This window comes from Helianthus annuus, chromosome 12, assembly GCF_002127325.2.
Source record: "Helianthus annuus cultivar XRQ/B chromosome 12, HanXRQr2.0-SUNRISE, whole genome shotgun sequence".
Lineage (NCBI taxonomy): Eukaryota > Viridiplantae > Streptophyta > Magnoliopsida > Asterales > Asteraceae > Helianthus > Helianthus annuus.
The window spans coordinates 36317113-36331190 of NC_035444.2; the positions used below are offsets into that span (position 1 = coordinate 36317113).

Here is a 14078-nt window from a genome sequence, read left to right on the forward strand (position 1 = left end):
AAGCCCGGTTCGGTTTTGATTAACTTGTAGCTTTTGTATAGTTCTTCTTAGTTGTTATATCCCTCATGTTCAAGAGTTTTTAGCTAGGTAGACGTACTTAGTTCTCTCTAAAGCATGGGTTAGTTCTTGTAAAAAAAAAAAAAAAAAAACGAAAAAAAAAAAAATAGTTGAAAGAGCCTTATCAAATGGCTTTGTTAGAGCGATTTTGGGAGCAAAAAGAAATACTTGTTGGTGAGCTCTCGGTTAGTTACTATTTAGTTGTATAGTTTTATTTTTCTTATGCTTTAAGTTAGTCAAACCGTCGGGTTACAACCGTTTTAGCCACTTTTCAAAATCCACTTCCATACCCCTAGCCCAAGCCAAGTTACAACCCAACCAAGACCTCATGATTTATGCTATATTTTTGTCTAGTGATTAGATTTGATCCTTCCACAAGCTTATGATATCGCATAGTTATCGTCTTGGCATCGAGTGTTCTAAACATACTCCATGAATTGTATGTGTTCCTATATTAAGCCGAGTGTGTGTGAACATTGTGAGGATGCTTGGTGAATTGGTAGGGATTTCTAAGATGGACCATTGCTCATAAACTTATTTTACATATCTCTTTTCGGTTGTTTCTTTATATTGAGCACTCCTTGATTGTTTTGACCCAAGTTATTTGTTTGTGCTTATGAAATGCTAGTTGAGATGATTGCCATTTAGAGAGTTTCGTTGATTTTAGTTTGCTTGAGGACAAGCAAAGTTCAAGTGTGGGGATGTTTGATGTATAAGAATTTATACATCTTTTAAACGTCAAATACGCCCCGTTTATGCGAAAACTCTTTGTATTTTCATTGATTTTGGTACTTATTTGAGTTGTTTGTGAAAATACAGGTCCGGGCTTCGGCCCGGTGATGAAACGGAAGCTTTTGGAGCAAAATAGAGCTAAAATGGTGCATTCCAGCAAACTGCCAGATATGGCACTACCGTGCCAAACAGTGGCACGACCGTGCCAAGCCTCCCGACGTCGGCACTCTCGATCAGCACTAGCACCCAGCAGCCAAATCTTCAAAATCAAGGGAAGCACGACCGTGCCAACCAGTGGCACGACCGTGCCAAGTCAATCTTAGCCTCTGATCAGCTTGTTTCCGAGAACGAGGTGACTGTTACCGAGCACTACCGGCTCGCACGACCAGAGGATCTCCGAGCACGGTCGTGCGACCTCGGGAACATTTGAGCGCGATTTTTCCGGAAATGGTAGCTTGCTTGGTCAACACTCAAGAAAGTAGCTCTGACACTTGCCAAGCACGACCGTGCCAAAAGGTGGCATGGTAGTGCCAAACGCCCAGCAGTTTAAATACGAGTTTCTAGCTCATTTGCAAGGGAGTTGGAGCATTTTGGTGACTTTTTCTCTCAAGAATCTGGTCTTGGAAGCTTGTTGGAGCCAAGAAGGAGCCTTGAAGAGGATTAAACCACTTGAAGATCTACTCAAACACCATTTAATTCTTGTCTTTAACTTGGTTAGCTTACTACATTATGAACAATTTATGGTTATTTATGCTTGATTTGGTAGTTATGAGCCTTGTAGGCTAAACATTTGTGTTGTCTAAACTATGTTGAAGCTTATGAACATGTGATAATATGGAAGTAGATGTGATGATTGTTCTTGTTAATCTTCATGTTGTCATTTGATTTTGTTCTTGGAGTTCATATGCATGCTTAAAGTTCTTGTTCTTGAATGTTTGCTCATAAGTATTTACATGTTGTGTTGGAAAGCCCATGTAGAGATTATGATTATTGAATCTTGTTAACTTGTTAGTATGATTCATAGCATGAAACTAGGAATGGTGAGTGCTAATATGATATGAACAATGATTTGAGCTTGTGTGTGAATTCTTGCATCTAGATTTGGAAAGATCAAAAGTATGTTTATATGAATTCTATAGTTTGTGTTCATGTTTGGTTGATGATTTAGGCCAAGGTTGTTAGCTAGCATGACCATGCTTGTGGTTCATATCAAGAACATAGTGATAGTGCCAACTACTTAAAACCAAGTTAGGGTGATTAGTGTGTTTCTCATATTAGTTTTCCCTAATTTGTAGAGTTAGGAGTTTTGACAAATGAATAACTCATCATCAAAGATTAACATCAACTTAGCAAGTGAGCTTAAAGGAATAATTTTTAGGTGATTAGAATGTTAATTCATTTTTTAATTTTCCTAAGAATCATAAACTAGGAAACCTTGATTGGGGACTTAGTTAAAATTGGAGCTTGCATCATCACAATCCCTTCCTCTTTGTTGTCACATGTGAATAAGTGGATACTTAGTTTAGGCAACCTTTCTTAGTCATTGTTATTTGTTAGAAATTTTAGTAGTTTATTTATTTTGCATGATAAGTTAGAAAAACCAATCCAATCATTTGAAAAGGCTTTGAAGTAACAAAAGTTTAGTATCGAGACACCGCATCCACGGATTGATATCCGGTTCTTACCGATTAGCTATATTACCACCCGACGGGTACACTTGCCCTTTGTGTGTGTAGTTAGTTTCTAGGTGAAAAACCATTTTAAAACTAAATTTGTGTGAAGAAAAACTCAATTAAAAATATATATAATTCACGCACATCAGCCATCTATCAAAAAGAACCTTACGGCATCAAGCCCCTGTTTTACGGCACCATTTTTTCACCCAGTACCCACCGTAAGCTACGGCAGGGTGCCGTAGTTTACGGCACCGAGCAAACTTGGGGGTCCCTTCTTGTCGTCGTTTCATGGCTAATAAAAAAAAAACAATAAAATCCGAATAAAAAATATATAATAATAATAATAATAAAACAATCAACCCTAACCCCACATTTTCACAATCATCCCCAACCACAACTTCTTCTCCACTTCTTCTTCTTCACCTCACCTAAGAACCCTAACCTTCATATCTTCATAAATCTCTCAAATCAAGCCCAATTTCAGTGATTTTTGGGTCGTTTGTGACTAAAATTTCACAAGCATTCCGATTGTGGGTAAATTTTTGGAAGGAAATCACGTTTTCTGGTCCGAAATTCAAACCCTAGGTGCCGAAAATTTGGGGCTTTTTGGGGGTTTTCGTGTGAACTTCAAGTTTTTGTGATTCTCATCTTCTACAAAACCAAGGCATGGCGTCTAAGAAAGGGAAAGGAGTGGCAAGTTCTTCTCAAGGGGATGCGGCACAACAAAAAAGGAGGAAATTGACCCGGGTTGGTGACCCGGATTCGGAGGAGGATGCACCTCCAAGGGGTCCCAAGCCGGATTGGACGTCCGGTTCATTATTGGAACAACCTGCGGAATGGAGAAAGGATCTATTCCATGAGCAAATGAACAAGCTAAAACAGAGAGGTGAAGCGTTTATTTGTGAAAAGGAGATTCGGCATGTTGATTTCGGACCATTCGGGATCACGGACAAGTTTAATGCATTGGGTTGGGGGGCGGCTATGATAGGTTGAAAACAGATGGGAGACGTTGGAGGGCGTTAAAAGTGGATGCAAGACCGTTACGACCAGGTGAGGCCGATGAGCCTGAGTCAACAGATGATGAAGTAAGTGGAGATGATGATTACCGTGAAGACACATTCATGGTAGATGCTCAAGTAGGAGGTGCCGGTCAAGCGGGGGTTCAAGGAGCTAGCGTACAATCTGGTTATGTGGGTAGTGCATTTGATTATGCACAACAGGCTTATGACCCGTACTGGGCCCATTCGGGGGATATGGGTCAAATCATTCAACAAAGGCGGCCACCCACTTTTGGTGATTGGAGTGAACCAAACCAGATGCTCTTTGATCAACAAACATTCATGGGTGCTAGTGTGGAAAGGGCTATCAAAAGAAGTTACGATAGAAATGAGCAATGGAACCGTGCTCATAGATATGCCCGTGAAGAAGAAACAAACAACCGTTACTTGGATGATCGTCAAAGACGCATGCATGACCAATGGCATGCGGGGCAGCCAGTTGTAGGAGATCCACCCATTGTGGACTACACCACATTGCCACCATATGATGGTAGTGTGTCATACCCCACCCCGCCTTTGCACCATTCTCAGTGGGTGGACCCGCATGCTATGAGTTATCAACAAGCAAATCCAAGCAGTGATCAAGGAAGCAGTAGTAGCGGTGGAGCATTTGGCTTTGGAGAGTGGACGGATATGATGACATCCATTTTTGGGCCTCCACAGCCGAAGTACTACTAGCCAGGTCGTATTTTGCTCCTTTGTACATTTTTGTATATATGTCTATGTGTTTATGTTTATGTTGCGGTTGGGAGGTTGGGTGGTGTTCGTGTTAATATGTTGTTGGGTTGTGAGAGTTGGTGGTGTCTTTTATAAAAAAAAATAAAAATAAATAAAAATTTTTGGGTTTGAGAATATAAGCAATTGGGGATGTTCTTGGTTAAAGTGATCTTTCCCTCAAAACCATACATTGGGACAATATATCCCAAGTGTGGGGATGGGGGAAATTTTTGAGAAATTCAAAAATTTTTGCAAATCCAAGCGAAAAGTGTAAAAATTTGAAAACTTGATATTGTACCATTCAACACACCGACACCCGTTCTTAGCTTTTTCTTGGTGAGAATTGAACCACATATGAGAGTTAATTCTTTGCTTGAGTGGCGGTGTGTGTAGTGTGTAAATAGAACTTGCGTGTGAATGCTTGTTAAATCCTAGAGTTGGCATGCTTTTGAAGATGATAGGGGACTTTTAGGTAGCCTCGTCTAGATGTGTGAGAGTGCGGGATTGGTGGGTTGGACCTCATACTTTACATATATGAGCTTGGTATTGTGAGGGGTGGGGGTTTGGTCTTTAGAAAGCTATGTTTGATCCTTAAGCCATTCGATTGAAGCCCAAAGCCTACTTCCCATATAAACTATACCCTATTGAGATGACCCGGTTTAGGAATTTAGTTTGTGATTGTGATATCTTTGTATATATGAGTCTTATGTGAAAAAAAAACAGAGAAAAATATGAGAAAAATACAAAAAGAAGTCATTAATTGCAAGAGTGGTGTGGAAGTTTATGATGTTTTGTACATAGTCGTTTGCTTTGTTTAGTAGTGGAAATAAAACCGGGTCAAATCAATTAGCCTTCTAATATGTATTCCACCACTTCCTACCTTTGCACCTAGCCCCGTTACAACCCGTAAAGTTCCCTTGATTCATAAGCATGTTAAATATTTGTTAGGAGGAAACTTGATTCTCATACAAGCTTATTGTCGCACACACACACAAATACGCATTGAGTGGTTTAGCATAATATGCTAATTTTTCTTGTCGCCGAGAGTTTTTGTGAGGGGTGTGTTTTATGGTATGATAGAAAGTGAGTAAAAGGACGGCATTTTAGCTTGGTTTGCATATTCGATTGATCGCTTATGGTTAAAAACAGTTTTTGAAGTGGTTGCTTGGGACAAGCAACGGGTAAGTGTGGGGATGTGACGGGTGGTCCGTAGGACAACCCTTAAAAGGTTTAATACAACGCATATTCTACACTTTATTCGGTTAATTGCTTGAATTAGATAACTACTTTATATTGGATGATACAGGTGTTAAAGTGCTCGAAAGGCGGGGTTTAAGAGGTATGATGGAATGCTAGAAGTTGTGGGACTTAAAGGGCAAAAGAATGGAAAATTTGGAGAAGTCATGGAAAAGAAGCAAGCTCAGCGCCGTAAGCTACGCCTCCAGGCCGTAGCTTACGGCAATCATCCAATACCAAAATGATCCGCCGTACGACAGGGAGTCATGGCCGTACAACTTTAATGATCACCGTAAGCTACGGCGTCTGGCCGTACCTTACGGTGTTGTGCTGACTATCTCTGTTCGCTGACTGCCGTAAGCTACGGCACCTGGCGTAGCTTACGGCGATATGTTGACTTTCTGGATTAGGCTGACCGCCGTAAGCTACGGCACCTGGTGTAGCTTACGGCGCCGACTGAACTTGTTTTGTAACTTACACATTAAATGACCTTTTTATGGAGACTTAAGGATAGTAATCATGCTCGGTCGGTTACTACTTGGAGGAAACGAATGGAAGGTTATAAGGAGGGACTTGGAAGCTTGGAAACATCATCTTTTGAACTATCTTTCACTTAAATCATCTAGCTTCATTAGTTCTTGTTGGTGAAACTTGTGAACACTATTTCCTTTTCCACTTTTTGCATTATGTTAGTTAAAGCCATGAGTGGCTAAATACTTGGTGATTATCTTGTGTTGAAGGTTTGAGTAAGACTATGTGTTTTTATTTCATATTTCTAGAATAACAATTGCTTCTTATTTGAATTGATTGTTATGGTGTATGATTGATTGTTAGTAACTTGTTAATTCTTATATTGAACTAATTAGAAACCATACGTTCTTGGTGCCGTTGGCAATCGAGATATCATGGGTATAGTTAGGTTTGGGTAAGGGTTGATTGATCATCGGGTGACAACCTCACGTTCTAGGAATCTGAGTACTTAGTCCCCTTTCATCACTACAATTGATTATACATGAACTATGTCTATGTAGTTCTTTCTAGTGAAATGTTAACACAAACGTCGAACCAAACCGGAAACTCAAGATAGTCATTTGTCTCTCAATTGTTTACAATCCAAATTTTCATTTTGCAAATTAGTTAATTAATCTTAGTTTTTAAAACCAATCAAATCAAACCAACTCTTGAATTTTATTTTTTCTTGCAATTAGTTTAATTTTAGTTAACTTAGATACACTTCTAAATAACACATTTTCCACAAACTCCCTGTGTTCGATACCCACTTGCCACTATCTACATAGTTGTTCTTGGGATTAAATTTGCGTGACCACGACAAGTTCAGAGGGGGTGTTTGTAATATTCAATAGTTAAAGGGGTGTAGTTGTAATAAGGATAGTAGTTAGTAGTTAGTTAGTTTCTGTTAGTAGTTAAATACGGTTGTAATCAGTTGTAGGGGGTTATCGATTGATTGAGCTAATTCTCTGTGTTCTTCTTCTCCTCTCTTTTCTCTTCTTCTTCCCTGAATTCTATCCTTCAACATCACCACGTATCATTGGTATCAGAGCCACCGATTCTCATCGGAGCTCTTATTCTTCCTTCCATTCTTCCGGCGACTGCTGTTCTACTCACTGATTGATCTTTTCCGATCAATCAATTTTTGTACTCTGATCATTTCAAACTTGGGGTTGATTATTGTTGATCAATCCAATCCAGCGATTATACTTTCAATTGGTCTCTGCATAACAACGAATCATGACTAACACTAGAAGTCAAACTGAAATCGAAAAAACAATTCAAAATCACACAACTTCTTTACTAAAATTCGAAGCATTCATGGAGAAAACTGACAAGTCTTTTGAGGATCTGAAACAATTAATGGACAAAATTGTCTTGAATCAAACCAATTTTGGCCGGTCATCATCAGGTGATACACAATTGGAGACTTCAGGCCTTGTTAGTACCAGAACAGAAAGATTGTATAGGCTTGGGAAGATTGAATTTCCTAAGTTTAATGGTCAAGAAGTAGAAGACTGGATCTGCAAATGCGAACACTTCTTCGATGTCGATGAAACACCAGAAAACTTCAAAGTCAGGTACGCAGCAATTAATTTGGAAGGCAAGGCTATGAAATGGCACTCGTCATTTTTAAAACAGTTAACTAAGCCTATAATAGAAGTGACTTGGGCTGAGTATTCAAGAAATGTGTTAGAAAGGTTTTCTACACATCAATATGGGGATACCATGGGTATTTTGACATCCACTGTTCAGACAGGGGAATTGGAGGAGTATTGTGAAAGGTTTGATGAGAATTTGTTGAGGGTAAGTATTTGTGAAGAGTATGCTGTTAGTATCTTCCTTCATGGGTTGAAACCAGAATTGGCAGGCCCAGTAAGAATGTTTGAACCCAAGAACATGAAAGAAGCTTATAAGTTCTCTAAGAAACAAGATTTGGCTAATAAGATGTTGTTGCCAAAAACAAGACCCTATTCTAATCAAAATGGCAAGTTTTATCCAAACCCAACACCTGTCTCTTCTTACAAACCTAATCCAGTTCTTAAACCACCAGTTAACACTAATCACTTACCACTGCTACCCTCACCTCCTTTGAATCAGAGAATTTATCCTAACAAAAACAGATTGAACTTACCAACTAAGGAAATGGAAGCCAAAAGACTTCGAGGTGAATGTTTTTGGTGCACTGAAAAATTTACATCAACCCATAAGTGTCCCAATAAACAACTTTATGTTTTGGAAATTGAGGATGATGAGGAGGGGAATTTTGATATTCAACAGGATTCTGAACCCATTATTGATACCACCACCAATGATCCATTGATTTCAATCCATGCACTAACAGGAGTGCCTTCCTTTTCAACTATGCAAGTGGTGGGCAACATTGGAACTAAAACCTTGAGAATCCTCACTGATTCAGGTTCTACTCATAACTTCTTGGATGAGAAGTTGGCCATGAAGCTTCAGTGTCAATTAAAGGACATCACTCCTATGAAGGTTGGGGTTGCCAATGGAATTCCATTAATGTGCAAAAAGATATGCCGGAATTTTGAATGGCAGATGCAGGGTCTGTGGTTTAAAGCTGATGTACTAGTCATATCATTGGCAACCTATGATATGGTGTTGGGGGTGCAATGGCTCCTGCCACTTGGAGATATTGTTTGGAATTTCAAGGATCTCACTATGCAATTCAGGGTGGGAAATAAGTCTTATCAGCTAAAGGGGAGCCACAACAAAAAATTGTCATTATGTTCAATAGAAGTTATGAATCAGTGGTTGGCAAATGATGAGAGTTATGTTCAAGGTCAGGTGTACAGTTTGAAAATGGAAACTCCTGATAAACAATTTCAGCATGAAACCTTGGTGTCTAATCCTGTAAGCCCTGAAGTTTTTGATAAACTTTTGAAAGAATTTGATGATATATTTCAAACACCTACTAGTCTGCCACCTCATAGGGCTTTTGATCATAGAATTGTTTTGAAAGACGAATCAGTAACTATAAATCAAAAGCCTTACAGATATCAGTTAGCCCAAAAGGATGTTATTGAAAAAATGACTAAGGAATTAATAGACACTGGGGTGATCAGGAACAGTGTTAGTCCTTTTGCAGCTCCTGTAGTCTTAGTCAAGAAAAAAGATGGTAGTTGGAGGATGTGCATAGACTACAGGAAACTGAATGATGCAACCATCAAAAATGGCTTCCCTATTCCCTTGATAGAGGATTTGATGGATGAATTAGGAGGATCCACTGTTTTTTCTAAACTGGATTTGAGATCAGGATATCACCAAATCAGGATGTACCCTGATGATATTCCAAAAACAGCCTTTAGAACTCATGAAGGGCACTTTGAATTCATGGTGATGCCATTTGGTCTGACAAATGCTCCAGCAACATTTCAGGCTCTCATGAATCATACCTTCAAACCACTGTTGAGGAAATCAGTTCTAATCTTCTTTGATGACATACTAGTATATAGCAAAACTGTAGAAGAGCATATGGGTCATTTGAGGGAAGTTCTGCAGATTTTGAGGGCCAATAAATTGTATGCAAAGCTGTCTAAATGTTCTTTTGGTGGGAGGGCTGTCGAATATTTAGGGCATATTATCAGCAGAGAGGGAATTGCTACTGACCCAAAGAAAATTGAGGCTATTCAATCTTGGCCTGTTCCTAGCAATATCAAACAACTGGGGGGTTTCTTGGGCTTATCAGGCTATTATAGAAGATTTATCAGATCTTATGGAATTTTGGCTAAACCTCTGACGTCTCTTTTAAAGAAAAACAGTTTTGTATGGACAGAGGATGCAACCACTGCTTTTAATGCCCTGAAACAGGCCTTGTGTTCTCCTCCTGTATTAGCTCTCCCTGATTTTTCTAAACCTTTTGTCTTAGAGACAGATGCTTCTGCACTTGGTTTTGGTGCTGTATTGATGCAAGATGGCCACCCTCTTGCCTTCATTAGCAGGGCACTATCACCAAGACAGCAATCTTATTCTGTGTATGAGAAAGAACTTTTGGCCATCATTTTTGCAGTCAAGCACTGGCAACATTATCTGTCTAATGGTCATTTTATAATTAAAACAGATCAAAAAAGTCTTAAGCATCTATTGGAACAGAAGTTGACCACTCCATTACAACATGTATGGCTTTCAAAGCTTATGGGGTTTGACTATGAAATTCTATACAAGAAAGGGGTGGAAAATAAGGTGGCTGATGCACTTTCAAGGGTTCAAGGTCCCACACTGTGCATGATTTCATTATCTACTTTGGATGATACCTTATTTCAAAGGATCGTCAAATCCTGGGAAAGTGATGATCAAATTCAACAAAAATTGAAGAAGTTACTTAAAGGGGAACAAGTTCCAAAGTATCACTGGAATGTCACTGTTTTAACTAAGAACTCTAAGATTGTGGTAGGTACAAATGAAGCATTACAGACATACATTGTGAATTTGTGCCATAGTTCAGCAGTGGGGGGGGCATTCTGGGGTCCATGCCACTGTTCAAAGGATCCAATCTATGTTTACATGGAAGGGTCTTCATAAACAAGTCAGACAACTGATCAGGTGTTGTGATGTATGCCAGAGGACAAAGCATGAGAATGTTGCTTCACCTGGCTTATTACAACCACTGCCCATTCCCAGGTATGTCTTTTCAGACATTTCCATGGATTTTGTGGGAGGATTTCCCAAGATACAAGGGAAAGATTCTATATTGGTGGTAGTAGATAGATTAACAAAATATGGGCATTTTATTCCATTGGGCCACCCTTATTCAGCTGAGACAGTGGCTTAACTGTTCTTAGACTATGTGTTTAAACTTCATGGTTGGCCACAAACAATTGTTTCAGATAGAGACCCTGTATTCCTTAGCCAATTTTGGAGAGAGTTTACTAAATTGCAAGGTATACAACTGTCAATGTCCACTGCCTACCACCCTCAGACTGATGGCCAAACTGAGGTAGTGAACAGATGTATTGAGGCCTATTTGAGAAGTATGACATTGGCTACAAATTCTAGTTGGTTGAAGTGGTTATCATTGGCTGAATAGTGGTATAATTCTAATTACCATACTACCTTAAAAATGACACCTTTTCAAGCTTTATATGGTTATCCACCACCTATCTTTATACCCTATGTTCCTAAGGACTGCTCTATCGCAACAGTGGATCAAGTGCTGACTGAAAGGGAACAGATGATTCAACAGTTAAGGCATTCTTTATTGACAGCTCAAAATAGGATGAAACAAATGGCCGACAAACACAGAACAGAAAGAGAATTTAACACGGGCGATTATGTTTTCTTAAAATTGCATCCTTACAAGCAACATTCAGCTAGACAAAATAAACAATCCAAATTGAGCCCTAAATACTATGGCCCCTTTATGATAGTGGAGAGAGTTGGCAAAGTTGCTTACCGATTGGACTTACCAGAAGAATCACAGATTCATCCTACATTCCATGTTTCTTTGCTCAAGTTGGCTCGGGGAGACCATTCAAAGATCATACCTTTACCAACTCAGCCCCGGTTTCGTTATTATCCAGCTGCAGTGATTGAGAAAAAGATGGTGAAAAAGCGAAATAGAGTTGGGGTGCAAGCTCTGATTAAGTGGGAAGGGTTACCGTTAACAAAAGCTTCATGGGAGGACCTTGAGGAGATGCAATTGAGGTTTCCAGAATTTGAATTCTAAATTTTGGGGCAAAATTTGTTAAAGGGGGAAGTATTGATATGAGACTTATGAGTTCAGAGGGGGTGTTTGTAATATTCAATAGTTAAAGGGGTGTAGTTGTAATAAGGATAGTAGTTAGTAGTTAGTTAGTTTCTGTTAGTAGTTAAATACGGTTGTAATCAGTTGTAGGGGGTTATCGATTGATTGAGCTAATTCTCTGTGTTCTTCTTCTCCTCTCTTTTCTCTTCTTCTTCCCTGAATTCTATCCTTCAACATCACCACGTATCAGTTAGTTATTCGTATTATGTATTATCAACATTTTTTACCACATTTCATATAAACCCTATATTAAATCGTAAGTATTGGTTCTCTCAGACAAGTTTTGACATATAACGTGATGATAAAAAAAAATAATAACATTCTTTTTAAGTTAAAAAAAAACCCTATATTAATTAGTAAATTTTGTACCCTCACATAATTACTATTCATTTCTTCTATCTATCCAAACACTTGCCCACTCCTTTCCATTTTTTTCCAAAATAAGGAAGTTTACATGTAGTGTACCCTCTTTTACAAATTATTTAATTATTTCCACCATATTTATAATGTCCATGTACTTCATCAAGTTTTGAGAGATAAATGTGGTGATAAAAAAACTAATAACATTCTTTTTAATTAAACAAAAATTAATAAAGTACATATTATCTAAATCTAAACGAAAATCATGCATTCAAAAACCTTTACTCTATCTTTTAAATAAAATCTATTACTAAATAAAAAGAGGTGTGCTTATTCTCAAGTAGTAATACCGGCAACTAAAACAGTCTTCTATCTATAATTAGTCCCGATGCTAATTCTTTCGTTGTGGGTTTAGCAAAAGCAGTATCAAGTAGGACATCATCTACTACTTGAATCACATTCCTCTCAGAACACTTTATCTATTTGAATCTCCAACTTAGTAAGATCGAGTTCGAATCAAAAGCGGTAGGTATCCTCGGGGTATGGATTTCCATAGGGCAAAAGTATGAATTACAATTGATATTAGAAAGATATAAGAATAACTATTTATATTTTAAAAGAAAGTATACAAATGATTTTCAAGACACATGATTTTCAAGTGATATTAAAAAGATAGAATAATTGGTTTTGAAAAGAAATATGGTTTAGGGTTTACGATTTTGCACGTATGATCTTGGTGATTTACTTAAATTACGTATATGATTACGGCGCACGAGTCCTCAATACTAGTTATTATCAAAGTGATTGTTATTAAGAACATTATACGTATCAAACGTTAATTCACCTTTATTTATATAATATATTTTTTTTAATTTTTTCTTTAACCAATGAAACTTATTATATAGGTCTTAATGGATTAAAAAAATATAAATATGTTTTCATTCTAAAATATATGATATCCATATTAGAGATGGTCTAAAATGCTAAGTTTTATTTGATTTTACGTACCTTCTGTAGAAAGGCAAATTGGTGGAAAGTTGAAGCTATTGTAAAAACATATAACATTTTAAGGGGGGGTTTATATAATTTAATAATACTATTAGGATATTGTTGAAATTATCACCGCTTCTTCTCGTGTCACCTATTGCGGTGCCAGTTTGTTTATGTCCATTTCAATGTTTTAATAAAGAGAGGTGGATAACAACTACATATTCAATTATATTAATTTCATGTAAGTGCACCAATTGAATGTTCTAACCTCAGTCATTATGTAACTATATTTTTGTCTTGTATAATAAATTGTTATTCTTAAATCTTTTTTATAAACAAAACTTCTATATAAATATAGAAAAACACGGGCCAACAAATAACTGAGACTCGACAGTTACAAGATTATATCGTGAATATTGAAATCACACAATATATCCCAATTAAGGTACTAAGTTTTTTATCTATATGATCTCATTATATGGTTTATGATAGCTTCCAAAACGATTTCATACCGTTCACGATACGATTATTAGTGATGCTTTAATTTACCCACAATGAGACTTGGACCTTCACCCCAGAGATTACACGTTAACAAACACCTTGATATTACTATGCTACAAGCCATTTGGTTGTTAGAACTAGATGAACGATCTAGAAATATTGTTCTATAAATGAAGAAATAAATCATTCAAGTAGACTTAAGCTGTAGTATAGAAAACTAGGTTTAACTGTGAGTCACTTCATGTCTTGAGTTATAGATAAAGTTTGCTCTAAGAGAGACCTTAATTTGCTTGGATGAACACGAGACAACCATGTATGATATAAGTGAGTGTGGGGGACAAATGTGAGTTATGGTTAAGAATATCGTAACATGATAAAAACTCTTTTGAAAACATGCATTATTTAAACACTATAGGTAAAGTACATGCTACATAAGGAAACTTAAAGAACCAAGACCCGTTCCTACAATGGGGTAGA

The 14078-nt window shown here is 37.6% G+C and overlaps 1 protein-coding gene across 1 annotated transcript; it reads left to right on the forward strand.

The window, feature by feature from the left end:
• The first annotated feature begins 7225 nt into the window (after positions 1-7225).
• LOC110892767 lies at positions 7226-10528 on the forward strand. Its single transcript, XM_022139916.1, has one exon. It carries the CDS (start codon positions 7226-7228, stop codon positions 10526-10528), a length of 3303 nt encoding a protein of 1100 aa, XP_021995608.1.
• The last annotated feature ends 3550 nt before the right edge of the window (positions 10529-14078 follow it).